This window comes from Drosophila suzukii, chromosome 3 (genome assembly GCF_043229965.1).
Source record: "Drosophila suzukii chromosome 3, CBGP_Dsuzu_IsoJpt1.0, whole genome shotgun sequence".
In the NCBI taxonomy this organism is placed as follows: Eukaryota; Metazoa; Arthropoda; class Insecta; order Diptera; family Drosophilidae; genus Drosophila; species Drosophila suzukii.
The window spans coordinates 10384337-10410214 of NC_092082.1; the positions used below are offsets into that span (position 1 = coordinate 10384337).

General features: G+C 45.6%; 6 protein-coding genes across 8 annotated transcripts; 3 read left to right on the top strand and 3 right to left on the bottom strand.

Moving 5' to 3' along the window:
- Positions 1 to 450: 450 nt before the first annotated feature.
- Positions 451 to 2038, top strand: LOC108012566 (uncharacterized). Its single transcript, XM_017077981.4, has 3 exons — positions 451 to 721; positions 779 to 1306; positions 1625 to 2038. Exons 1-3 carry the CDS (start codon positions 536 to 538, stop codon positions 1850 to 1852), a joined length of 942 nt encoding a protein of 313 aa, XP_016933470.2. The 5' UTR covers positions 451 to 535; the 3' UTR covers positions 1853 to 2038.
- A 1355-nt stretch (positions 2039 to 3393) lies between these two features.
- On the bottom strand, positions 3394 to 6033 carry Doc3 (Dorsocross3). The gene is made up of 5 exons (XM_017078095.4): positions 5338 to 6033; positions 5111 to 5276; positions 4711 to 4978; positions 4337 to 4474; positions 3394 to 4270 (listed from the first exon to the last, which is right to left on the bottom strand). The coding sequence occupies exons 1-5, from the start codon at positions 5690 to 5692 to the stop codon at positions 3671 to 3673; spliced, it is 1527 nt and encodes a 508-aa protein (XP_016933584.3). The 5' UTR covers positions 5693 to 6033; the 3' UTR covers positions 3394 to 3670.
- Positions 6034 to 8303: 2270 nt separating this feature from the next.
- Positions 8304 to 12737, bottom strand: LOC108013421 (ubiquitin-protein ligase E3B). Its single transcript, XM_017079284.4, has 7 exons — positions 12327 to 12737; positions 11784 to 12273; positions 11338 to 11718; positions 10657 to 11282; positions 10480 to 10598; positions 9079 to 10256; positions 8304 to 9017 (listed from the first exon to the last, which is right to left on the bottom strand). The coding sequence occupies exons 1-7, from the start codon at positions 12479 to 12481 to the stop codon at positions 8733 to 8735; spliced, it is 3234 nt and encodes a 1077-aa protein (XP_016934773.2). The 5' UTR covers positions 12482 to 12737; the 3' UTR covers positions 8304 to 8732.
- An 817-nt stretch (positions 12738 to 13554) lies between these two features.
- smg (sterile alpha motif domain containing protein 4 smaug) lies at positions 13555 to 21395 on the top strand. Of its 3 annotated transcripts, none has more exons than XM_017078673.4 (4): positions 13555 to 14002; positions 16298 to 18771; positions 18839 to 19923; positions 20344 to 21395. In XM_017078673.4, exons 2-3 carry the CDS (start codon positions 16397 to 16399, stop codon positions 19803 to 19805), a joined length of 3342 nt encoding a protein of 1113 aa, XP_016934162.2. In that variant the 5' UTR covers positions 13555 to 14002; positions 16298 to 16396; the 3' UTR covers positions 19806 to 19923; positions 20344 to 21395. The 3 variants fall into 3 exon arrangements, with proteins under 3 accessions (XP_016934162.2, XP_070852804.1, XP_016934163.2); XM_070996703.1 differs by lacking the exon at positions 13555 to 14002 and adding an exon at positions 14585 to 14847; XM_017078674.4 differs by lacking the exon at positions 13555 to 14002 and adding an exon at positions 14587 to 14847 and having other exon boundaries at positions 18839 to 19421.
- A 340-nt stretch (positions 21396 to 21735) lies between these two features.
- On the top strand, positions 21736 to 23043 carry LOC108013058 (UPF0193 protein EVG1 homolog). The gene is made up of 3 exons (XM_017078677.4): positions 21736 to 21982; positions 22315 to 22686; positions 22745 to 23043. The coding sequence occupies exons 1-3, from the start codon at positions 21778 to 21780 to the stop codon at positions 22918 to 22920; spliced, it is 753 nt and encodes a 250-aa protein (XP_016934166.2). The 5' UTR covers positions 21736 to 21777; the 3' UTR covers positions 22921 to 23043.
- LOC108013057 (protein phosphatase methylesterase 1) lies at positions 23002 to 25611 on the bottom strand. The gene is made up of 6 exons (XM_017078675.4): positions 25388 to 25611; positions 25117 to 25315; positions 24942 to 25051; positions 24069 to 24380; positions 23786 to 24010; positions 23002 to 23718 (listed from the first exon to the last, which is right to left on the bottom strand). Exons 1-6 carry the CDS (start codon positions 25459 to 25461, stop codon positions 23409 to 23411), a joined length of 1230 nt encoding a protein of 409 aa, XP_016934164.1. The 5' UTR covers positions 25462 to 25611; the 3' UTR covers positions 23002 to 23408.
- Between the last annotated feature and the right edge of the window lie 267 nt (positions 25612 to 25878).

The window sequence follows — 25878 nt, forward strand, 5'->3', positions numbered from 1 at the left end:
TCAAAACCGAAGCACAATGGCCGTCGTCAAGTACGCATATCCCTTACAGAGGTATCCTTCGCATTGTCCTCGCTTTGTTTACAACTCTATTGAGTGCAAAATGCAGCAGCATTGTCTCAGTCCATCTATTTGCATACTTGTGTTGTCCTCGAAGACAAACCACAAAATCAAATTCAAATTACTTCGCGCCATTTAATGTGAAGCGCGGGCAGAGTTGTCAAGTGCCGCGGAATCTTCATCTTCACTTATTTACGCTTTTTCACAAAAGAAAAAAAGCAATCACAGTCTCATAATTTTGCGGCAATTTCTATATAATTTTTTGAATGAAAAATTATTATTTGTTTATTACTTGTTATTCCTTAATTTTAACGTTGAAACCAAAAACTTTTGTAAAATATTTCGTCGTGTAGATAGGCCTTTTCTTTTCTGCCAAGTGATCAGCTTGGCAGCCCTGGTAGTTGTCATTTTGACTATTGCGCCATTCGGATAAAAAACAATTTACAATCTAAGCAAATTACGAGAAAATAAAAGCGAAATGAGCATTCTTGTGAATAATAGTGACTCGGACTCGGAGGACAATGACTCCTTCCACTCCTTCAACCAGAGCGAGCCGTCCTGGGAGGACCTAAGCCTGTCTCTGTCGGAGAGCGACTGCGACAGCGCCGCGGACTTTGAGTCGGGATCAGAGCATGAGACTTCGATGGAGAATGTGGAGAGAACGGCAAGTGGAATATGGTTTCCATGCAGCACATAGTGCTAAGATAATCCTCATCCACAGATCGAGGAACCCGGGCAGTTGGCCCAGGACGATGGTCTGTCTCCTGGGCCGACCTATTCGGGGGTAATTTTGAAGCCAAAGTCGCTCGACTTGGAGGTCCATTCCAGTGATTCATCCGCCTGCGATGGCATCTCCACCGGCAAGGCCACCCAGGTGACGGGTCGTTTCAAGACACCCAAAAAGTTTAACATCTCGCCCGTAAGTCAGGAGAAGCCGGCTCCCGTGTTCTGTTGCCCCAGGGAGGTGCCACAACTCGCCTCGAATCAGGTGCCCAGCAAGGAACTCTTCAGTCTAGACCAACCGGCATCGGTGCTGAAGGAGCACCTGACCAGCAACCGCCAAACGGAGGCCTTGCAAAAGTACGCCTTCACCGAGATTTGGGTGGGTTCGCAACAGAAACCCAGCCAGCCCAAGACTTCTCGCCTGCAGGAGTTTTCCGTGGCCCTGGAGGCCTACTTTGAAAAGGATTCTTCCAAAAAGAAAAGTGACATCAATTCGGAGGCTATCAAGGAATTGGAGCCATCAAAAGTAGGTTCTAGTTTTCTAATGGTTCATATTTTTTGATTTAAGTATAAGTTTTTATAGATTTTGATCGCATTCTATTTATATCCTTATATTATTATTTAGTTAAGCTTATCACATAAGTAAAACAATATTTAATTTAAATTTAAGGTCTGCTCTTATGAAGCTCAGCTCCTTTAAGCAAGTAATTTGCAAATCGATCGACAAAAATCCAGTTGACGAAGAACTATTAAATATTTCCAAACCAAATTCTAATGACATTTTGAAGAGTTAACCCTAAATGTATATCCGAATACTAATCCTTATCTTCAATTTATGTTCCAGATCCTTAAGGCTCCTCCGAAGAGTGTCAAGTCCGTGGAGGAGGAGTATGTGTCTCCCTTCCCGAGTGTGTCAGTGCATCCAGCTCCAAAGGTATCGCCCCTGATGAAGGGAGCCAAGGCGCCTATTACAGTACCGGCTGGCTTTGATTTGACCCGATTGGTTGAGATGAAGAATCCCAACCACTGGCACCGCCGACCCAACATGCGTACTGGCGATCGCATCTACTAGACGTTACTCAACTATTATTCCACCATCACGGTCAACACTCAACTACTATTATTTCATCACCACGATTGATACTCTACTATCCTCTATCCTCTATCCTCTACGATCCTCAATCGAGCTGCCCGATTTGACATTGATTATGTTAGCTGTTATCCTGCTGCAATAAAGGACTGGGAACTACCAAAGCAATTAGAGCGCCAAACATATGCGACTGTCAAGCTCCGGCAAAGACATAATATCGCCAGCGTTGAATGGGAACGTCGTCGCGGGCTCCAAATGATTTCATTGTGCTGCCGATAAAATTGTCGCCAGCGAAAAATGTTGCCCGTGACTTTGATTTTGGCCGCCGCAACATTAATTTCCAAGGAAATTACACATGCCCGCTGGAGGGGATGGCTTATCTGGGCTGGCGATCGCCGAGCGAGCCCGGGTCGGGGCTCATTTGCCGGTGACATGCGAACGTTTGCTTTGCTCCGGCCCCAAAACATGGACTCTCTCCTGGGCCCATCCAGCGGATGCCCCCAAATGAGAATTCAATAAATTTCAGGTAAAGGTAAAGGCAACAACAACAGCAGCAGCAGCAGCATCATCGGCAGCAGCAACAACAACACAATGGGCCAAACGTTGTCGTTAGTCTTTTGGCGACGTTTAACATGAATATGCAGTGTGGCTAATGTGGAGCCCATAAACACTTCCAGCGGCAACATGAATGGGCCGAAAAACAGGTTGCAGCTACGTGTGTGGGTATCGGTTGGAATATTGGGGTCCTGGCTCTTAACAATTGTTTCTTAACGCGAACTGAAGCGAATGCCACCGTCGAAGATTGCCCATTTGGCCAATCATCTAGCCGGCTCTCTTTGGGGGCAACACTTGCGAATGGTGGACTGGTCCCATCAAAGGAGCCGCCACGTTTCCGCTCGATAGCATGGAGATGTGTGATGGGACACCCGGACAATTGCATGTAAATGGCCACAGTTTCGCTAACAACTACAATGTGAAAACATCAATTACACGAGACTGGGCATTGGGTATTGGGTATTGGATACCGGGGATTCGAATCGGACTGCTCGCCAGGATTGTCGGCGATCGTGGCGCTCAATCAGCGCATTTAACTTGGCGCCGGCGCCAGCGTTTAAGATGCGGCTCGCTCTGATCTGCTGATAAGCTCATGTCCATGTTGCTGCTGCCGATGTTGTTGTTTGCCGATGTTGCCGGTGGGTTATTCTGCTCTTAGAAGGGAGGTTCACAAGGAGGTGGGGAAGAAGGGGGTGGGATGGGGTCTGGAGGAACAGGTTTTTATGCCTCGCATGCGGGAGATATGAAACCGAAACCGAAGCCAAAGCCAAATCCAAATTATGTATTCGGCGACGACAGGCAAATGGAAGCATGCAACACAAATTGCTGGAACAGGATTCGAAGCGCAGTCATGGGAAGTTATTGGGGAATTTATACATATCTCCGCTTTGGGAGCTCCTTTTCTCATCTGCCTCATCTAATTGATCCACATTCCCCGCATTGTTTAACCCAGAAATAACTCCATCGAATTCATTGGATATATGTACATATGTATACAACTATTTTATTTATGCCGCATTGAAAATGCCAAAGACAATAAATCCATTACGAAATCATGTGAACAATTAAAATTGCATAATAAATACGATAAATACTGATGGCAAATACCTGGAAATCCTAATTAACTGCAAAATATCACAATTCAGCTTAGACACTACGCAGACGATGGCAACTAAACGCTAATTAAATGTACAAGGCACCGATTTCAGGCCCAAATGGGAGCACATGCACCCGACTGGACTTGGTTTAAATGGACGAGCTGGTTCCTAATATGTCCGAGATGCTGAAGCTGCTGCGTTTCGGCTTGGGCATTGGATCGCTGGGAGAGGTAGCTGGAACTGGAGCTGAAGCTTGGGCAGGAACAGCAGGAGGTGGTGGAGGAGGAGGAGCAGTTCCAACCACATCCACAAAGGTGTCGGCATCAGCCTCTCGCTCGGCAGCGGACTCGCCGCTGGAGGAGCCCGCTGACGAGGAGGAGACGGAGGAGGCCGGCGATGGCGGGGTGTAGGCCCAACTTGGATATCCTCCGATGTGCCTGGCATAGTCGATGGCCGGCGGCGGCGGTGGCGCTGGCAAATAGAAATTAGCCTCCAGAGTATCCAGCAGATAGTGACGCTGCATCATCGGAACATTCTGATGACTCTGATGATGCTGAGGAATTTCCTCCACCAGTCGCAACCGTTTAGCTAACGGCGATGCCATCGGACTGGCATCCACCTGGGTTACCTCGGCCTGCGATGGCGGTGGCGAGTCATTGATCTTCCGTTTGCATCTCGACTGACCCGACTCACGGAATCCCTTGGCAAAGGGATTGTTGTCGATCTTCAGCTTGGTTATGCGGTCATTCTGCAATTCAAACACGGGGATTAGTTATCAGATCTGGTATGTAGACTGAGATATAGCAGTACAGACCTGATAAGCCGTAACGGCTATAAACTCCGTCTCCGGGAACACAAAGGCCTGCTGGGGGGCCCAGGGAATCTGGCCAAGATCAGAGGTGCGTATGACATGCAGACGCGGCTGATACTTGTGCATGCTGGCGAGGACGATCTGAAACAGGAGGAAGATATGGGATAAGTTAAAAAAGTCTTAAGAACAATTTTTCAAAGACAAAATATGAGATATATTAAAATTTTTCTCAAGTAAACCCAAATATCATGAACAAACAATCTCAAATTTATCAAGTTATCAATATTATCTTTTAAGATCACATTTTACATTGTTTGAATATTCATGAAAATGGGTCAGTTGAAAACGTTTTTCGTATAAGAGTGATTAAAACTTACATGTCCATTATTATCCAGTGTGTTGTTAGTCAGTTTCACCTTGCTGAAGAGCAAGGCTTGGGACTGCCAGTGCTTTCCGGTGGCAGGACTCTCCGGATGCAGATACATCCTTTGAGGGCTCTGTGGCTCAGCTCCTCCGGCCGGAACCCACTGGGATCCGGAGAACTTGTAGCGACAGTCACCGATGGGCACCATCTCGAGGAGCACGCAATAGCTGGCCTCCTCCTCCAATCCGCTAAGGGAAACCCGCATGGATGGAAACATGCGTCTGAAGAGGACAGAGACAATAGTAAATGGATGTTAGTGACACGTTTCCAGCAAAAGACCGAATGATTACACAAAAAGCTTATCAGCGGGAGATTAGCTGATGGGGGCGAGCAAATAGTAAAATGGTACCAACCTGCCGCACTTGGTGATGATCATCTCGGTGCCGATGCTGTGGAACTGTTGCCACAGATCGTTGTTCTCCAGCTTGGCCTCCACATCTCCGGGCAATGTGGGTTGCGGTGGTGGCGGCGGGGGCACAAAGTGTCCGGCGAAATTGGGCAGTAAGCCGCACAGGGGATCTGTTAAAAAAATACGATCCGTTAGCCGACGGCAAATGGCAGGTGGGATTGCTCCACTTACCGGGTAATCGTTGCATAATCTGCTGGCGGTATATCTCCTGGGCGATCTGCTGCTGCAGGCGCAGATCGGCGATGTTGGGCAAGGTCAACATGTTGGGGTATTTTTTGGGCTGATATGATATGATCTTCTTTTTATTGCTTGTGATATTATTCCGTAGTATATCGAAATCTATTAAAGCGACGACTGGAACACGAACTGATCGCTTTGCTATCCAGATTGAGACTGTCTCTCGAAGTCCCAGAGCGGGCACTACTTCGATTCTGCCAGAATCCGGTCGGTTGGGTTCCTCCCTCTCTCTCTGCTCCGCCGTTCCGATCCGATCCTCAGGTAGTCGAGTCGCCCGACCTGTTCTCATGCTCAAGTGGCTTACTCACCCGCTCTCTCGCTTCCACTCCCTCTACATATATCTCCATGTATATATCTCCCTGCCATTGGTTGCTTATCAGCGAGTGGTATGCCATCCCGCTCTCACTCGCTCCGCCAGATGGAACGCCATTTTCGTAACGTCTTGGAGGGGGTTCGGGTTCTGGTGACCTCCTCCCGCGGAAACTGGGGGCACGGCACCCATCTTGCTGCTGATAGCATTATTATATGGAAAGGGGAAGGGCATTTGGAATGCGTTTTCTGGGGAGAATTGGGGAAGCGCTCTTTGAAGTCGCCTAATCGCTTGTAATATTTATGGAACTGGAAAACGTTTTGGATATGGGCCAACCAATAATGTTCGGCGAGATTACGTTCTTCTAAAATGGGAAGCTGTAATTCTGTAAGCACGGGGAAGACCATAAGAAATGTGGTGGAGGAATTTTGAAAATACCACTTAAAGAATCAAGTTATCAGATACGTATTAGTAACATGGTGTATTTTGAAAAGTTAACTGTTTCAAAAGTATACGAACTTATTTGTAAATTTTAATAACAGATTTATTAGAGCTCGATTTCTATATTACTTCTCACCCTAAGTAAAAATAAATACAAATATTTCTTAATTTAATCTTTTTCTTAACTATTAGTTTAAATTAAATTTGTCTAATTGTCTTGGTTTTACGAGTTCAGTCACACTAAATAGTTTAAATTTGCTATAACAAATTTATGTTTCAAGCTGAGAAACACGACTTTATATAGTGTTATTTTTAATTTGTACGAAACTTAAATCTTAAAAGTAAAATCTATCTAAAGAAAGCTCCCAAGAATTTTTAAAAGTATGATCCCAAATTTACCAACCAAAACCTTTATCACTTGATAGATATTCTTAAAATTTCAGATTCTCCAAAACCTTTCGAATTCTTAAAAATTTAGAAAACCTTCCCACAGTTATCCATTATATTAAATACCGCATTTCTGAAGTACCTTAAGAAATATTAAACATTTTGATCATCGGCCTTTTTGAAAGCGCTCTTGAGTGTCAAACCTTTGATATCCCCTGGATATATCTCGCTGTCATGATCAGCGCCCATCTGTTTCAGAGCATTTAACTTATCTGCAATCGGCCTTGCATCTTGTACATGCAACCAAATCTCGCCGCTACCGTTTGCAACGGAGGGTCTCTAGAAAGAGATCCGCCCCGTGATAAGTCGGCTAATCAAACCTTTAAATAGTACTTGTACTTGATGCTGGGCCACAACAAATTGCGGCAGTCGGGAGCGGCCATCAAATCAAACTGGCGCCAAGCCACTGTCGCCTTCGAGCCACTTGAACATCGAAGTGGGATGGGTTGGGCTAGGAATAGGGATAGGCATAAGGATAGGGATAGGGATACGTCTAACGGATCAGTCACTTGTTGCCACTTGTCCTGTTTCTTTCGGCTGCCAGGGCGACGGTGGCGGCACAAATTCACAGGCGAGTCATAAAAATCATCACACTTTGTCCCCGAGATGCTGCCTCCTCATCGCTGGGAACAAAAGCCAGAGCCAGAGCCTCGAGGATCCGAGTTTTATGGTCTGGCTGTGCGACGACCGCCGACTGTTTGTGTCTCTGTAGTTTTCAAAATTATTGTTATGATTATTGCCTGTTTGTGGGTCTGCTCTACAATTTGTTTGCTATTGTCTGGCCGCCTAAATGTTGGAGACAAAAGCGGACCGACAAAACCGCAAAAGGACATCGCTTGGGGGTACGAAAATGGGAACCGGAACGGAACCCATAAAGATCCATAACGATCGATGACCAGGGAGAAAAGTATCAAGTTACCTCCGATGTTGCTGATTTAACGCAGAGATAATATCTTTTATCTTAAATAAACATTTTTAATAAAATTACTTATAAGGTTAAAAAAAATATAATACTAGTATTAAATTATTACAAGTAATGATTACTCCTGATAAATATTTATAAAACACAAATATAATGATTATTTCTGAACAAAACTTAAAAATAAAGATTATTTTTGAATTTTTTTGAATAGCGCTCATAATGATTGGGGGCCGTAAAAAACTATTGTGAAAGCAAATATTTTTGTTTAAAACAGTTTTTATCGTAACTTAAGATACTTTCAAAATTGACCTTCTGTTTCTGATCTTGATCGTATTTTCCTGGGGATATTAGGGTTTTTAAGGATCTTACCTAATCCCTGCTCGCATTTCCATTACCCGTCTCCTGTCATTAGTCAGCCAGATATGCAATTTCCGGTAATTCGTAACTCGACTAGCTTTGCATAAACTCCTTGCCATATTTCCGCTTATTCCGGACCGTCTAAGTGCCCCTGACCCGACGACCCTTGAGTGTGACTCAGGCAATTAGCGGAGGAAAGAAGTTGAGGAGTTCAGGATGGCAGGCCCCGTCCAGACGGATTTGTGTCATTAGCGCTCGCGCTGCTCGCCACTCGTGTCCGGCTTCATTTCCATTTTCATTCAGTTTTTGGGCTGGAAAAACCCGGGGAAATTCTGAGCAGCGTTCACTAATTGCATGTTTGTTATCTTTGGGAACGCGCTTAGGCTACCTTACGCAAGATAAATCTGATAAAGCAGGCTTACATTTTGCACATGAATCAGACACATAAGATTTATTGTTTCTGGTTTTTTCGTGGTTTACATATATGTAACTTTTGGCTTACACCGTACGTGGGTTAGATATTTGTTGTGTGCCATGCCACAATCGTTTGCATTATTTACTAGACATTTTCTCTTTTATCATCGGCTACCAAAATGGATTGTTCGTTTTAGTACTCGTAATTCAGCTTGGTATTTGTTGTGTACTCTTCGTTAGTTTATTATAGTTTTATCACAGCTATACGTTTATATTTATTTGTTAATAATTGTGTTTAAGATTCATTAAATATGTTTCTCAATCCGTTTGTGATGCGGCCACAAAAACATAAAAATACATTTACACCGAATTGCCTACGAAAGAATGCTTAAAAAAGGAATAACATACAAAATGTGAATAAAGTAGGAAGAAGCTTCTTTAGGACAGCTCGAATCCAGTGTTGCTGCTCACGGCGTAGCGAAGTTTGTCCCGCAGCGTGGACTTCTTTTGGTAATTGGGCAGCTTCAGCAGGTTGAAGCATGTGGAAGAGGTGGGCAGCCGGTTGAGCGGATCCTTTTTGCGTATAGTGAAGAAACCTCGGATCACACTTCCGATCGTGTCCCCCGTATCCTCGTCATCGCCCACTTCCACACAACGAATGGAGAAGGGCGGCTCCAGGTGGGCGAAACCCAAAAGTGGAGGCTTCGAGCAGCTGGTAACGAACTGAAGAGATTTTTTTGTATTTAGTAAACCATTAACTTGCATAAAGTAATTAACACCTTACCTTTAAGAACAGCTTTCGCTCATCTTCTGTGAAATCCTTGGCCAGGATGTCCCACAGCCAGCCCACCACGCGATGGGAATCGTGAAATCCTCCATAATACTGTGTATGCTTTCGCAGATCCTTTAAGTCCAAAGGCACCGTGTCGCCAGAAATAAGTCGCTGCAATTCCGGAGGTGAGAACAGAGATAACCATTCTGGATTGACAATGCTGCGGAAGCCACGATTGAAGGCTATCGTCTGCTCGCGGATCTGGGTGTTCATGTGGAAAAAGGCCATGTAGTGGATGTAGACCAACTTGTTGTGGTCATTGACCACCCGCGCCTTGCCACCCGGATGCAATTCATGAGTGACAATTTTTCCCATCACATCCTGGTCCACGGAAAAGGTAAGGTTCAGATCGGCCACATCTTGCTTATAGTGTTTGATGAAGGTAAGACTGCGATACAACTCGTTGTCCAACGAGGGCAGCTCATCCATGCAGGAGTAGAGAGCCTGCTGCGTCTGGCCGAGCAGCTGGGACAGGAAGAAGGAGGCGAACGGCACGTCCACCACGATGCCCTCGTACACCGCCTTGCCCAGCATGCGGCCGACGAACTCGAAGAGCTGCAGATGATTGTCCTGGACGTAGGAGATGGGTGAGGGATATAGCCGCTGATCCGAAGTGGTCTTGAAGAGATTTAGCGACGGGTCGAACACCTTTTTGATGGTCTCCTCCAGGAACTCTTTGAACACTCCATCCTGGTCAATGCCTGCCTCGTGCAGTCCTTGCTGGTTGATGAACCTCACCCGGATAACACCCTTCAGAGCCTGAGTGGGCTGGGCAGCCAGTTGCCTATAGCCATCCTCCACGATTCGCTCGCGATGGATCACAATCAGGGCGGAGCGAGGCGAGGCGCAGGCACTCTCCGTCAGACCCATCACTGCCTTCTCATTCTGCACGAACTTGCGGAAGAGCTTGACCCGATCATCGTGCGGTATGATGTGCGGCATCTTGGCCAACAGCAGCATGGCGTTCCGCTTGGCCTTCTCCAGATCGTTTATGAATGTGGAGGGCTTTACCTCCGGTATGAGCCAGTGGTTGGGTGGCGTGAAGGGGCGACGGCAGTCGCGGCGGTACAAGCAGAGCATTAGAGTGTGCAGCGAGATGAAAACCGGATTCTGGACAATGTTTTTGCCTGCTGGAGATTGGAAGATTGATTTTACAATTAGTTGTCATTTAATTATAGTTATATGTTATGTTAATTGTGTTATATGTCAAGTAATTATAGTTATAAACACCTCCTATCCTATAATATAACCTTTGCTCTATAACAAGCTTATAAGCTAGTAGTCTTCATATCTGATTCAACAACTTAACTTTTCATAGTTATTAAAATAAAGTAACAAGATAAAATAACTTACCCAGAAGATTATCGTTAATGAGTTTATAGAGAATGTTGTTAAGGAAGTAGGTCAGCATCACATAATCGTTTAGCTTAAAAGGATTCTGCTCCGTGTACATTTCATACTCATCGAGAATCCTGTAGAAAAATATAATTTTCAATAGTGACAAAAAAATGGTAAATATAATCAACATACGTGACGTAGTGCGTCATGCAGTCGCAAAACAGCATCAGCATGGCTGTCTGCGGCTTCTGCAGGTTAGTCTCCGACTTGAGCAGCTCCAGATACTCCTTCATGCCGCAGTTGGGTCCCAGGGACGTAATTAGCAACCAAATATCATATAGCACATTGTCGTTGTAACAGATGCCAGTGAGGATGTCCAGTTTCATTTGGGAGAGTGTGTTAAGGGCGGCATAGTACATGCCACAGATACGGGACACCTGCACCACATCCGCGTTGTCAAGCTTGCGCCACTGCTGCTTGGCCTGCTTGGAATTCGCCACTCCCATTAGGTTGACTCCCCTAGTGGAGCTGCGCTCCAAGGCACGACGCAACAAATTTGATGTGGATGGTTGCTGGGGCGGCTGGAACTCGATGCGCTCGTAGTTAAGATTGATTTCCTTCAATAGATCTCCCAGCAACAGCTTAATACAGCGATGATCCCACAGCATGTGAAACTGTTTCTTGATCAGAGCCACATTCTGATTCTGGGCGGGCTCTGGACCTGGAGTATGCCAGCCCAGGAGCTCGTGCCACTGGGTGAAGACTCCCTTGGTGGTAACCGTATTGGGTATTAGCTCCAGCAGCGATGTAGTAGTTTCCTGAAAGAATTTGGGTATACAGTAGCCACTAAGTAACCGATTTTGCACAACTCACAGTCAGTAGTGGATAGGCCAACTCCTTTGACTCCCCTTGGCCATCAATGTTGAACAAATTTACTATGTTTCCGAGGAACGCTAGGGACTTGGTGCCCGGCATGCTAGCGCCGAACTCCTCGAACCATTGCAAGTCACCGGAGATGCTCAAAGCCTTCTTCAGCAGCCCCAAAGACGAGAACTGCTCCAGGCACTGCGGCACACTCTGGTGCAGGTGGTAGATCAGGGCGGGCACAGACAGAATTTCCGACAGAAACTTGGTCAATAGGTTGCGACTAAAGTTGCCATCTATCAGGGGACGCAGGCAGAGCGTTATAATGGCCACCAGGGTGACTGGCTTCACGGACAACTCCTCGCGCACAGTGCCGCGCAGCAAAACGAGCTAGAAATTGGAATGGGATGAGTACATTTTAACCATATTGCACTAAAAAAAGCCACCGAACTTACCCGCATGGTCCTGTAGAAGTCGTTCTGCACCAGATGGCCTTGGATGTTGCAGCAGATCTTCTGCATGGCCGGCTGCAGCTTCTCAAACTGGGCATTCCTGAGTATAGCCCAGGATTTGGGCGCCGTGAAGACCACCAGTGTGTGCAGAAAGAGGGCAAGGGACAAGCTATCAGCATGATTCTCTGGTTTGAGCTGGGGCAGCAATATCAGGCAGTTGGTGAGCAGTATCTTGATGTGCGCGATCCACGGCAGGCTGCGTTCCTTGAACAGGCAGAGGGCGGCGTAGGAAAGCTTGGTGTTCTCCGCCTCCATGGCCTTGATGACGTAGCGACAGATGCGCTCCAGACGCTCCCGCGAACGCACATCGCCCTTGTCCAGCTTGATTTGGGTGAGATAGCGACGGAGCACCGGGTAAACATTGATGGCCAGGAGCTCCAGTTCAACATCCTTGTCATCCTGACTCTCGGTGAATATGGCATCGAAATCGAGGCTGTAAGAGGGGTTTTCAATGGAAATGACCTTAGAATGTTGGTGGGCACTTACATGATCCGCTTCTGGTACTTCCTGCGCGCCGCGTATCCCTTGAGCGCGGACTGCAGCAGGATGGCTGCCTGCTCGCGGCGCTTCTCCAGTGCCCGCTCCTCACGCGCCGCCTTCGTCTGCTCCAGGAAGCTGGTTTTCTGGGTTTGGGCAAACATTTCTCACTGCAGCAGGTTGATGGTATTTTGATGATATATTGTTGTTGCTGTGGGCGGGTTTTCGTTGGGATTGTCGCTGTTCCAGTTCGTTTTCCTCGCTGCAATCACTTCCTCGAGCTGCGCGCTGTCCCTGGGCATTGATTCAGTGCATCGCTGGACTTTTTCTGCATCGTAAATCCAGCGAATATACAAAAATTATCCTTTTATTTTATCCCAATTGGTTTCGCAGTGTGGCCGTCTATCCTTCTGCTAGGGATGAGTTAAATATATCAATATATCGATATTTTTTAAAGAAATAAAAACTTAAATATTAATTTTTGGCGCCAAATGTTGTTCTAAATAATTTAATGTGTTAAAAAAATTACACAACATAATATTAACAAGAAAGAAAGTTAGCTTCGGCAAGCCGAAGCTTATATACCCTTGCAGCTATAATTATTAAATTTAAAAACACAAAAAATGATATTCCCAATAGTATAAGATAATATGTCAAAAAACACCGAAGCTATAATTTGTTTCATATTATTTTCCTACCAATTTTTCGATCGTTCCTATGGCAGCTATATGACATAGTCGTCCGATTTTGATAAAATTAAATTCGAAATTCAGAACTAATTAAAAAATGTTATTTCCAAGCGTTGGAGGTTATATGTTGAAAAACACCGAAGCTATAATTTGTTCGGGTCGGAAACGTCTCCTTCACTGCGTTGCAAACTTCTGACTGAAATCAATATACCCTCTGCAAGGGTATAAAAATCAACTTGGTTAATTGGTAATTTATAATTCTTAATAAACTTATAATTCCAGATAGAAACTAATAATACAAGTTTTAACAGTTCGAGTTCTCCTAGTGTTTGGCTATTTCCAAGCTAAATCAGTGGATAGTGTCTCGGCTAGCGAATATCCGAACCTAGGGTTGCTCTATAGGACATCGCTGATTCGATTGTGCATACTCGATATCAGGAGGCGTTTGTCTTGCTAGTATTTTTTAGCGTGACCGTTCTTCAGCATGACCGTTCGATGTTTCGGTATATAAGGAAGAACAAGCGTTATAGTTGTTTTTGTTCCAACGCTGCGCTCGCGTGAATAAATAGTTAATTAATTGCTGAAAAAATGGAATAGCTGGCGAAAACATGCATCCAACCAAGTGCAACAGCAGCAGCCGAGTGCAGTACTCCGTAATCGGGCGTTTGTGAAAACACGTTGAGCGTACGCGACTGGTAGTGTGTGGCTAAAAAAATAAGTTATGGTTTAGCAAAAGCAACAAAGCTAAAGCCCAAAAGTGCTAATAAAAAGTACACACACACACACACACGTTCGCTCACACACACAAGCGGGCGCGAGCAAAGGTGAAAATTATAAATTAATAAATGCGCGATGCGATCCGATCCGATCGAATCCCAAGCGATAGCATATCAAATTAGCGAAATATGCTCGATTCCCGTGCTGATCGGATCAAAACTGTGAATTGCAACAGAAAATAATTTCAAGGTTTGCAGCAGGCGAATAGAAGGCGAAAAGGTAATTGAAAAATAGAACGATTTTGGCACAAGCGCAGTGTAGCTATATATTTTTGTTGTCTGGCCGACCGTGGCTGCTGGGTGGGTGGGGCGTGATTTTGGGGGCCAATCTTTGGTGTGTGTGCTATGTGGTGAAAACAACAAACCCCCCGTGCCCCAGGAACCCAGCCCCCCTACGCCACTGCAAGAAAAAGACGGCAAAACGGAAAGCGAGTGCAAATGAAAACAATTGAAAGGGGGGGGTGGTTGAGCAAGACGGAGAGGGCGTTCCAAATGCCCTGTAATGCGCTGCTCTCTCATGTAATTTGCCGCAATTTCGCCCGTGCATTGCTCAGTGTGTCACTCTCACTGGCACTACCACTACCGCAGCGCAGCAAGGTCTCCGCGTGTGTGTGTGAGTGCTCTCCCCATTTTCTTGACAGCCAGCAGCAGCATCATCGTTCCGTTCCTTTTGGGCTGTCAGAAAAAAAAGGCGCGCGCTCCTTCTCCTTTCCGCCCGTTTCGCTCTCCCTCCTCTGCCGCCGCTGCTGCTGCTGCCCAAAGGCAGCTCCACCATTTTCTTTCTAAAACGCTGACGCCAGCGCCAATCATTCGCCATCAGCCGCTCCTCCTCCGCGGTGCTCCCCACTGCATCATCTTCCAGTGCAGCCGCAGCAGTCTTCAGTCTCGTCTTCAGCCAAGCCTCTTGGAATAAAACAATTCTTCTCTTCTGTGTGTCTCGCATCTGCAAGAATTGCAGATTAACAATCATCTTATTTATTCGTAACGTAAATAAACGTTAGGAATATGCCAAACGCTTGCGATCGCGACTGCTGAAAGGGCAGGAAAATACAAATAAAAGAACGTGTGAGTTTCCGTTTCCAGTATCCTGTTTGTTTGTGTGTTCGTGAACTTTCCAACAGCGTTTGTTGAACTTTGTGAATTTTTTGCTAGCCGGTTGGAAAATAACTGCAAAATGCAGCAGTGACGCATAACCTCAAAGATCGACCCGGGCATGCACAAGTACCGTTAGATCGAGGCGCGCTAAACTGATCTCTTTGCGCTCAGTCGCTATAAACGACAAAAAATGTGTAATTTAATTTAAAACGTTAAACAGTAAAAAAGTAAACATCGGTAAATTCCAAAGCAGTAGCTGTGCTTTTAATGCAGTAATTGGGGCCCGTTATGTTTTAGTGCTTGCCCACACACATACGCAGGGGCACCAACACAGAGGCCGTTACATTGCCTCTGGTTTAAATTACAGTGGGCACTCGATTACATCAACTGAAATTCTTGATATTAAAAATACATAATAGTTGTAATACCTGTAAACTACCTGGAATTTTGTTTATAATTTTTATCTGGACGTTAACGTAAATATATTTCGCATTACATTTCGATATAGTTTAAATTATAGTTTTCGAGTGCCTACTGTATAGCAGTAGAAACACGGGAAAAAATCGAAGAAAGTCGCCAGAGCAAAAGCAACAACAATAACAACAACAACAAAGCAACGGCGGCAGAAGAAACAAGATTCGAAATGGGCACACACAAGCAATGGCAAACGAAACTAAATGAAAAGTGCGAAACTGTGCAAAAAACCTAACCAAACTTCTCGCCCCGCTCATCCCCCCTTCTGCTAATTCTTCTTCTTTCTATCCGCCCGGAAATCGAAATGGAAACCCAAACCCAAATCCCAAGTCGAAATTAACGATTTCGTATTTGAAATGTTTGTTATTTTATTGATTTATCGTCGCTCGTCACTCGCGCCATCGAAGCGAATCGAAGGTGTTATATATTTGTTGTTTATTTGCTTTCCTGATAAGCCAGTCAGCCCGATCGACGGACCATGCAAATGCTAATTTCCAATCGCCAATTACAGATAATTGTTGTTGCTACCGCGCTGCTGTCTCCGAGCTTGTAAATTTAACAAATTAGCGAAAACTGATTTGATTAAATTCGAACGTTATTTGCGGCTTAAAGTTTATTCTATTATCGCCGCTCGGCACTCTAATCCCGAGTGGAGCAATGGCGACAATTTCGAGGAAAATAAGAGAAGTGATTGATTCGATCACGTGGTTCAGAACTGGCGGTATTTTCCTTTGAAGGTGATCTTAACTTTTAGGGTATTTTTCATAAAATGTAACTCTCAGGATCTTTTCTATCCCGAATTTAAATTGATAGGGCCTTTCGTAAGTTAACCGAATAAAAATTACATACCTAAGATAAAACATCAAAGGTAACCTTAAAAACGTTCTTGCCTTATCTTAATTGTATATAACAAATTGTAACCCTCTCCCTTTTTTTCTAATTGCAGGAAACGCAACCAAATAACCACAAAGAGCCGTAACAATTACAATACCATACATTATAATAGACACAATACCCCAAAAACAAGAAGCAAACTAACAACGAGATGAAGTACGCAAACGCAACTGGAACTGACAACGCGATGACCTCCGGCATCAGCGGCCAATCCAATACCTGTAACAGTGCATCCCACGAGATGCAGCCCACCACATCCACGCCTACTGCAGTCCACAAGGAGGCCTCATCCACAGCCACGACGACGGCGGTACACGCCAATGGCAATTCCAATCCTAACGCCAATCCCAACCAGAGCCAGCCGTCCAACGCGCTGTTCTGCGAGCAGGTGACCACAGTGACAAATCTCTTCGAGAATTGGAACGACTGCGAGCGGACCGTCGTGATGTACGCGCTGCTCAAGCGGCTGCGCTACCCGAGCCTCAAATTTCTCCAGTATTCGATCGACAGCAACCTGACCCAGAACCTGGGCACCTCGCAGACGAATCTGAGCAGCGTGGTGATCGACATCAATGCCAACAATCCGGTGTACCTGCAGAACCTGCTAAACGCCTACAAGACGTTCCAGCCATGCGACCTGCTCGACGCCATGTCCTCCTCCTCATCTGACAAGGATTCGATGCCGTGCTACGGCAGCGATTTCCAGATCACCACCTCGGCGCAGTGTGACGAGCGGAAGCTGTACGCCCGCAAGGAAGATATTCTGCACGAGGTGCTAAACATGCTGCCACTGCTTAAGCCGGGCAACGAGGAGGCCAAACTTATCTACCTGACCCTCATCCCAGTGGCCGTCAAGGACACCATGCAGCAGATTGTGCCCACGGAGCTAGTGCAGCAGATCTTTTCGTACCTACTCATTCATCCGGCGATCACCAGCGAGGACCGGCGATCTCTGAACGTTTGGCTGCGTCACCTGGAGGATCATATCCAGGCGGCGGCGGCGGGCCTGACTAATCGCAGTTATTTCCTGCAGCCCTCGCCGCAACTGGTCGCTGGCGGCAGCTCTACAGGCAGTGGTAGCTGTTCCTCTTCGGCGACTAGCTCCTCGACAGCCTCCTGTTCGTCGGTGGCCTCATCCTCGCTGTGCCCCGCCAGCGGCAATCGATCCTCGCGCACCAACGACTGGCAGACGATCGCCCCGCCCAGCAAACAGCTGCAGAACAAGTTGGCCGGTGATTGGCGTGGCAGCGGAGGAGGCAGCTCCAGCGGGTCGATCAATCCACTCTGTGATAATCTAAATGGTATTACCCTGAACGAATTAGCTTCTAGTCAGAATAGCCTCGGCCTGTCGCTGGAGGGCAGCTCTTCGCTGGTCAACGGTGTGGTCGCCGGAGCGGGCTCTATGCTGGGAATCGGTGGTGGCGACGACCATGACACGTCATTCAGCAAGAATGGCACTGAGATACTCGACTTCGACCCGGTAACGGCGGATATGGGTGAGGCCTGCAGCCTGGCCAGCAGTAGTCTTTGTGGACGAACTGGTGGAAACTCAGTAGACGAACGGTTACAGCCTCCGCCGCATCTCCAGCAGCAGTTGCTCCAACCTCCGCCCTATGCATCAATCCTTATGGGAAATGTGGGGGATCAGTTTGGCGAGATCAACCGCTGGAGCCTGGATAGTAAGATTGCGGCCCTAAAGACGCGTCGCTCCAACAGCCTCACCACGCAAACGATCTCGAGCTGCTCCAGTTCTTCTAACTCCTCGGTGATCACGGTCAATGACAACTGCTCCAATTCCACGGAGAACCTGGCCCAATTCGCCAACAAGCCGCGCAGCTTCTCCTTATCCATTGAGCATCAGCGCGGAGCCCTGATCAATAGTGGGTCCGATACGCGTCTGGACGAGTTCAAGCCCAACTATATTAAGTTCCACACCCGCAACGTGGGCATGTCGGGAATTGGCCTCTGGCTGAAGTCCCTGCGTTTGCACAAGTACATCGAGTTGTTCAAGAACATGACGTACGAGGAGATGCTGTTGATCACTGAGGACTTCCTGCAGAGCGTTGGCGTCACCAAAGGCGCGTCTCACAAACTGGCTCTCTGCATCGATAAGCTAAAGGAGCGGGCCCACATACTCAACAGGGTGGAGCAAGAGTTATTATCTGGTCAAATGAAGCTTAGCACTGCCGTGGAGGAATTGACCAACATTGTGTTGACACCGATGAAGCCTCTGGAGTCCCTTGGGCCACCGGAGGAGAACATTGGTCTGCGCTTCCTTAAGGTCATCGACATTGTGAGCAACACATTACAGCAGGATCCGTATGCTGCACAGGACGACGAGACTCTGGGAGTTTTTATGTGGATCCTGGACCGCTCTATTCATAACGAGGCATTCATGAACCATGCCAACCAACTCAAGGACCTGAAGTTTAAGCTGTCCAAGATGAAGATCTCCATGGTACCGAAGATGCATCACGTTAAGCCAGCCGGAGTGGGGCCAAACAATGGCAACATTAACAAGCCAAGGTAAGTTTTATAAAAATCATTACTGTTTTATTCAGTTAAGTAATTTTCGTTTATATCGTTTAAATAGATGGAATGGCAAGACTCGCAAGTGCGATACAAAGAACGGTAGCAACGATAGGATTAACAACCGCAAGAACTCCAACGACATGCTGAACTTTTCGCTGAATTGCCTGCAGCATCCGCTGCCCCATCATTCGCAGCAGCAGCCACCTCCGCCCCTGCCGCAGTTTGACTACAACGGCTACGGCGGCGGTCCATCTCATCAGCCGCAGTACAAGAGCTCCTCGTACCCCAGCTTCATGGGCAATCCCCAACAGCAGCCGCCACCGCCGCCGCCCGGCAAGTCGCATCATCATGCCCAGCAGATGCAACAAATGCTGCAGCAGCACAACCACTTTCCGGCGTTGCCGCAGCAGACACCGCCACAGTCGCATCGCCGGTCGCTGAACAATCTCATCCTTGTGGCCGGCGGTCCACAACAGCCGCAGCAACTGATCTTCAAGCCCGGCCAGGGTGTACTTACCAACAATGGTTCCAACGACAACCTGGTGGTGGAGCGCAATCAACAGCAGCAGCAGCAGAGGAAGCTCAGCGGAGGAGTGTCAAGTGGGGAGCTACAACCAAAGAAGACCATGGCCGCTGTAGTGATGGTTAGTAATCCGAATCCCAGTCAGGAGCAGCACGATCAGCCGCAGATCCTGATCAATAACAACAACAATAACAACAGCATGCTGAACAACAATTTGATTAATCAACAACAGCTGCAACTTTTGGCAGCAGCTGCCGCCGCCGTGGGCAGTGGCAGCTGTCTGTGCTCCAATGGTGGTGGCGTAACCGGTGGTGCCTGTGTCCACAATCTCTGTCACCAAAGCAGTAAGAACAACAACCATGCCGTGGATCATTGCCTGTCCCAGCCGCCGCTGGTCAATCTGGGCATGTCGCCCCATGTCACCGAGTACAAGATGAATGACTTTAAGAGCCTGGAACAGCTAGAGACGTTGTGCCGCCAAATGACTGAACAGGCAATGAACTGAGCAATGTTCTGAGCTGTCTGAGGGATTGGATTGTCAAGACGTTAGATTTGTGGCTGCCAGCAGTTTTTGTGTTCACTTAGCTTTGAACCGCGTTTGAAGTTTGATTTCATAAACGAACGTAAATGTTTTTATATTTAGCTTTGTAAGATTTGTCGTATCTATGTTTGTGTCGCGTCTAGTTGTCCACCCTGCGTCCCCTTCACACCCGTTTTGTAATCGTTTTTAGTTAGTAAGCCGGTAGTTTGTTTTAATGTTAAGTTTATTAATTGTGTGCCAATACGTCCCCAACGATATGATCAGCTGGCTGGGCTCGCAGGTCCAACGGCTGGCCGTTGGACTTGCTTGGCCCATGCAGCAATCCCCGAAGGAATAACCCAAGTCAGCTGTCAGCGGGGGCGTGGCATCTCGCTATCAATGTTATTAATGTCTAGGTTTCGTAAATGTTGTCGCCATTTATGTAGTTAAACTAACATGCCAAGCCAGCCCCAAAACAAAAACAAATCGCAAACACACAATACAGTAACCTCTCTCTATGTAGGAAAATTTGGCCAAATTTGATCAACACTTTACGCTATTCTAATCCTAATCACACCATCGACTATATCACCATCAAAAACAACAACGTCGCCAAATGATGGAAATACCCCGCTAAACGACGACGAAAAAGGTTTATCTAGTAAAAATTATAAAATGAACTCTGCATCGTGACCATGAGACTGACTAAGATTACTTTTCGCAACTATAAAAACTAGAAAGAAGAAAGCTGGATGGATAGGGAATTGAAAAGTGAGAATTGAGAATTGAGAAACAAGAAACGAGAGCTGAGAGCTGAGAATTGTTTGCACGAATCAAAACTAGGCTTGCTGAATGAAGTAGTAGTCACATAATGGATATGTTTATATATACACGTACACATAATTTATTTTAAATTAAAAGGAACATATTTGCTGAACCGTAACTGCACCAGAGGAGATCGCAACACAGCGGAAACAACCACTAGACTAAACTTTCACCGGGAAGAGTTTCAATGTTTCACTGTTTGTGTTTGAGAATCGGAACCACATATTGTATTTTGTATAAGTAAGCGTATGCGTAAGCCAAAACCTTGTATTGCATAACGAATACATAATCATCATTGTCATTGACTAGCCTAACGCTACTATTACTATTATGTTTGCTTTAGTCAATTGTTTATCATGTAAAATGGCAAGCCAATCACTCGATATGTTATGTTTTAGTTGTTTTTAAAAAAATTATATATATATTTATATATACGAATGTATGTCGGTCGCATTATAAGCTTAGGTTCAAAAACAAACGATGACGACGGGAGCGGAGCTGAAAAGAAAAGGCAGCCAAAAAATAGCTACCATAAGAGCGTAAAAACGTGTAGTATAATTATAATTGTATAAAACCGAACAAACGCATGAGTAAATATTGCTTAGAAATGTTTTTGTTTTTCAATTTGTTGTCGATATTTCCAAAATACTTTTGTTAACAACAACCGCAGCACTGTAAATCGCTGATGCTTTTATTTATTAATAAAAAAAACCTATTGTACGGCCAGTTGGGATACAGAATTAATCGAAACCTAATTGTCAAACTTTAGCGAGTTCAAAACGATCAACAAATTAAATGGTTTAATGTAAAGTGCAACTACTCGTAGACGAATGTGCATAAGTCAGTTAGATGTTCGCAAGTTTATCAGAATGCGAGCATAAACCAAGCGTGTACCTACCCACACATATACACACATACAATACCTACATATATTTATTTTCAATAAATTATTTCGAGAATTAAAAATACCCATGCTGTTTGCCTAACAACCCAGGTTGCCATGCGTCTCCACTTTTGTTGTCCGGCGTAAAACAACTTCACACCGAGGTCAGCCTTCAAACACGCCATACGAAATTGTAGAAGCTATTTTCCATATAAACTTTTCCGGATCAAAAATTACTAGATTTACAGAATGAGCCGACATCGGTTTAACAACGTCCAGGTCAAGGCGCTTCCCGGCGGTCTGATGGCCCATCGAGAACCAGAAGCGGATGGTGGCCAGCCTGCTACCCAGAAGATGCCCATGTGGCCCAGCGAACGCATTGCCCCTGGCGGCTCTGGAGCATTCCACTCGGCCAAGGTTGAGTATAGCAAGGAGACGGCGGATCTAATTCGATGTAAGAGGGTTTTGGGGAGAATTGATTGATGCTTCCTGATTTTTCAAATATCCTTGAAAATGAATCTTGAGTTCAAGATGTCAGTTTCTAGTCTATTAATGTTTCCTCCTCGGAAAGGAGTCTGTTTTTATAATCGGTTAGATTTCGATTTTAGTTATGTTTTTATTCCATTGAGGCTCACAATGTTTTCCAAGTCTTACATCTTCAAACTCTATGGTTTAAACATAATTATGGTTCATCAGGCCTTAAAAAAATCGACAAGATAGTTGGTTTCTTAAAAATAGTTCAAGTTGAAATTTTTTTTAAGGACTTCAATTAATCCTTCCTTTTAGTGCTCGTCAAAGAGTCCAAGATGTCAATGATGGTACGCAAACAAATCGATGAGAGCCTGCGTAACGGAGAGCCATTGCCGCTTCCCGAGCCGCCGCGTCCAAACACCAAAAACGATGTGGACAGGGAGACACTGGCCATTTTGGAGCGTGCACGCAATGCCAAGCGCAAGAATCTCCGCCAGATCGAGGCGAGTGGGGCTTACAAGCTGAGTTACTACCGACCGCCCGCCGACAACCGAATGGCCGGGGAGAAGGCCAAGTCGCAACTTCAGTTCACCATGGCCGGCACTCATCTCCCGGACCCGGCCATCAAGCCGCGACGTCGTCCACGCGAGGAGCAACTAGTGACGGAGGAAGATCTCATCAATGAGCGTAAGTTGGTAATAGACTGGAATCCAAAGGCCAATATATCAGGTTCTGAGGTTTTCAGTATTGGACCAAATCAACGAGCGTGCCGAGTGGCTGACAGAAATGGAATCCATGGGTCAGGGCAAGAAGTATCGTCCGGAGATCCGCGAGCAGATTGCCGAGCGACTGCGTCGAATCCAGGCGCTGGAATCCAAGATGAAGATGAAGTCCGATGGTGGCTTCCGTTTTGTGGACTAAGTGTGTTGTTCTGTTATCCAAGTTTTACGAGTTCCTTGAGACGAGCATTAAAAGCCAAGATTCATTCGAATTTTGTGGGAATTTGTGTTAACACTCGATTAATAAATAGCTTTATTCAACTTATTTGCATTCGTATAATTTCGATTTCGTTAAATTTCTTTTGATCTGGCACATATTTAATACACACTCATTATAACAATGTAAGAAGCCCAAACGCTAGCACTTTTGACTTGAAATTTTGGCAAAATGAGTATAAAGTACAATGTTAAAAATTCATAGGATTTAATTAAAAGTACCGAATAAATTACTGGATTATAAGTATATGTGTATAGAGAATATACGGCTATATATATATCTGGACCTACGCACTACATTTTGTATATATATGCACGCATCTGTAAGTTCAAAGAGTTATGCTCCTCCATTCAAAAATAGACTTTTGTGACCTCAGCTTGTGCTCAACCTTGGATTCGAAGGGGTGGTTTTGTTTAGCACGACGGCATGTGGCAACGGAACTCACTAGCCGCCTCCGCGAAGCGATTCCGGATCAAGTAGCCGCTAATCACCTCGGCCACCTCGTGCGGACGGTCCTCATGCACGGCGTGGCCGCATCTGGCCAGGACCTGCATCTGGAAGCGGCCCTGCATCTGGCCAACCGTCAGGGTGCGGTCCAGTCCATCGATGCTGGCGAGGAGCAGCTGCTTGGGCAGGCGCAAGTTGAGGAACTTATCGCTCAGGCCCGAGAACCAGCCCACCCAGTATTTCTCCGACTTAGACAGATCAATGCGCCAAGTGTAACTGGGGGAATACAACAATAATTAAATATTTTCTTAAGTTAGTTAATGTTTTTATGTTTTTTATGTACTTCTTGGCCGCTTCGGTCATTGACTTGGTCGTGATGGGCTTCTTGAAATCCGCGCCAGCTGCTCCACTTTCTCCTGTGCCATCGGCGGCATCATCGCCCGGCGGCGACGATTCTTCGTCCTCGGAAATGCTAAACGGATTGGGAAACATACTGTTGTGGTGAGCCTCCTCCAGCACTTCATCGGGTAGTGGCAGGTCATTCGTTGCCAGTTTGTTCGTTGTACAGCTGAAAGGGATTGAAGTGTTACTTCTTTTGTGGAAATCAATTGGACAGGCTCACTTACTTGATTATCTGCCCGGGCATGGACACTTTGGCGCTGTCCACATTGCGCACCTGGCCACTCCGGATGCACCACTCGATGGCATTCGGAATACTCTGGAAATACTTTGGACGGGAGCGCAAAAAGCTCTGCATGCTGGCCAATGCCTCCATGGCTGTGCCCTCCACAACATCGATGACGGTTATGCCGATTAAATTTGGAACCAAAGACATGTGGGCAAAGTGGACGGCTATGGCTCCGCCCATCGAGTGGCCAACCACGAAGAGCTGTGGCACCTCCTCGGGATACAGCTTCAAGATAAGGTCTCCAATGTCCCTAGGTAAAAAATATTTGGAAATTAATACGAATAGTAGTACTTTAACAGTATCTAAAATAAAAACATTTCATTCATTTACCCGCTAATTAAATTAAATTAGAAATATTTGTTTTTTAAAATTATTATAGATTTCTATGACCCAAAGATTATTCTTATGTCAAAAAAGACTAAAAATGAAACGCACTGACTAATCAACAAACTCAATAAGCCAAAAACATTCTAGAACCGTAAAGAACGACCTCATTTAAATGTTCATGCGCTATTTTTATAAACAAAGAGATTATGCAAATTTTCTTGATCGTTCAGGTATGTTAAATAAACTTCAAATTCGATTTGCAATTAAATTCTTTTCAAAGCAACTGCATAAGGCTTTTTCTTCTGAAGGTACATATGTATGAAATATAGTCCTTTGATAATTTTGTAATCTTCCTAAAAGTAGGAATGAAAGGAAACATATTCTTGAAAACATAAACTTTAGGTGATATATCTTCTCGAATATAGATTTTTTTAATGTAGTAACAAAACCTATTTATGAGGTTTTAAATTGGGAAAAAACTCACTTGGCCAGCGTGTCTGCGGACAGATCATCCTCGTCGTCCACCTTGCTGTCACCATGACCCCGCAAATCGATGCACAGGCACTGGCAGTGGATCATGCTGGTCACCTCCGACTTTGGTGGAAATAATGGGATAATTTAATAAAGATTTCCATCCCTAAGAAGGAGAAGATACTCACACAAAAGTGCGCCCAGGTGAGGGCAGAGTAGCCACCGCCGTGGAGCAGGAGGAGCACTGGACCCGGCTTCTCCGGCTGCTTGGTGCGGTAGATGCGGAAGGTTCGCTGCTCATCCACCGTGACGTCTTCCTTCTCCGCGAAGAACTCGTTCCACATGCCCGGCTTGTAGTCGCGGATGCGCGACTTCTTGAACGAGTCCCTGCAATTAGCCAAATTGGTTAGATTCTGCGTACTCCCCATTCCCGTCCCCATTCGATTTTCCTGCACTTACGCTCGGCCGATGCGCCCGCTAGGAATTGTGGGTGGCAGCTTGCCCTTCAACATCGTGCGCTGTAAACTGGACATAGCCTCGATTGTCTCCGCAGGGGGTCAACAGGTGGTGCTCCTACGGTGCAGGTGCCAGTGGCTATTTTAAATTGGCCGTTGCTCACAAATATCCGTTTTCCTTTCCAAAACAAATAAAATAGTTCCAATGATTATACCGTCATGAAATATACTTTTTATACCATACTTTTTATTTAAATATACCTAAAAAATCCAAGCATTCAAGGTGTCAGGAGCGTGTCTCGGCTAAACACCATTTCAGGAGCTTTTCTTGGCAATGCCATTGTCTGGCAACGCTTAATTCAAAATTCAATTTGAACATGATTATCAATATGATTTTCAAATATTCATATTTGAAAACAAAAATGTTTGTTATTAGATATAGAGAAATATGATGACTATTTAATCATTAAAGATTGTCATTGACTTATGGTTTAA

Excerpts from the sequence above, each read along its gene's own strand:
- LOC108013058 (XM_017078677.4), top strand. The coding sequence starts at position 21,778 with ATGAGCCGACATCGGTTTAACAACGTCCAGGTCAAGGCGCTTCCCGGC. Across the intron at positions 21,983-22,314 it reads GACGGCGGATCTAATTCGAT|TGCTCGTCAAAGAGTCCAAG; the intron begins GTAAGAGGGTTT and ends CCTTCCTTTTAG. Across the intron at positions 22,687-22,744 it reads GGAAGATCTCATCAATGAGC|TATTGGACCAAATCAACGAG; the intron begins GTAAGTTGGTAA and ends TGAGGTTTTCAG.
- Doc3 (XM_017078095.4), bottom strand. The coding sequence starts at position 5,692 with ATGAGAACAGGTCGGGCGACTCGACTACCTGAGGATCGGATCGGAACG. Across the intron at positions 4,979-5,110 it reads ATCATCACCAAGTGCGGCAG|ACGCATGTTTCCATCCATGC; the intron begins GTTGGTACCATT and ends TGTCCTCTTCAG. Across the intron at positions 4,475-4,710 it reads CACTGGATAATAATGGACAT|ATCGTCCTCGCCAGCATGCA; the intron begins GTAAGTTTTAAT and ends CTCCTGTTTCAG.
- LOC108013057 (XM_017078675.4), bottom strand. The coding sequence starts at position 25,461 with ATGTCCAGTTTACAGCGCACGATGTTGAAGGGCAAGCTGCCACCCACA. Across the intron at positions 25,316-25,387 it reads AGCGGGCGCATCGGCCGAGC|GGACTCGTTCAAGAAGTCGC; the intron begins GTAAGTGCAGGA and ends GGCTAATTGCAG. Across the intron at positions 24,381-24,941 it reads TCCGCAGACACGCTGGCCAA|GGACATTGGAGACCTTATCT; the intron begins GTGAGTTTTTTC and ends TTTTTTACCTAG.
- LOC108013421 (XM_017079284.4), bottom strand. The coding sequence starts at position 12,481 with ATGTTTGCCCAAACCCAGAAAACCAGCTTCCTGGAGCAGACGAAGGCG. Across the intron at positions 11,719-11,783 it reads ACTTCTACAGGACCATGCGG|CTCGTTTTGCTGCGCGGCAC; the intron begins GTAAGTTCGGTG and ends TCCAATTTCTAG. Across the intron at positions 11,283-11,337 it reads TGGCCTATCCACTACTGACT|GAAACTACTACATCGCTGCT; the intron begins GTGAGTTGTGCA and ends AAATTCTTTCAG.
- LOC108012566 (XM_017077981.4), top strand. The coding sequence starts at position 536 with ATGAGCATTCTTGTGAATAATAGTGACTCGGACTCGGAGGACAATGAC. Across the intron at positions 722-778 it reads TGGAGAATGTGGAGAGAACG|ATCGAGGAACCCGGGCAGTT; the intron begins GCAAGTGGAATA and ends CCTCATCCACAG. Across the intron at positions 1,307-1,624 it reads AGGAATTGGAGCCATCAAAA|ATCCTTAAGGCTCCTCCGAA; the intron begins GTAGGTTCTAGT and ends TTTATGTTCCAG.
- smg (XM_017078673.4), top strand. The coding sequence starts at position 16,397 with ATGAAGTACGCAAACGCAACTGGAACTGACAACGCGATGACCTCCGGC. Across the intron at positions 18,772-18,838 it reads GGCAACATTAACAAGCCAAG|ATGGAATGGCAAGACTCGCA; the intron begins GTAAGTTTTATA and ends TCGTTTAAATAG.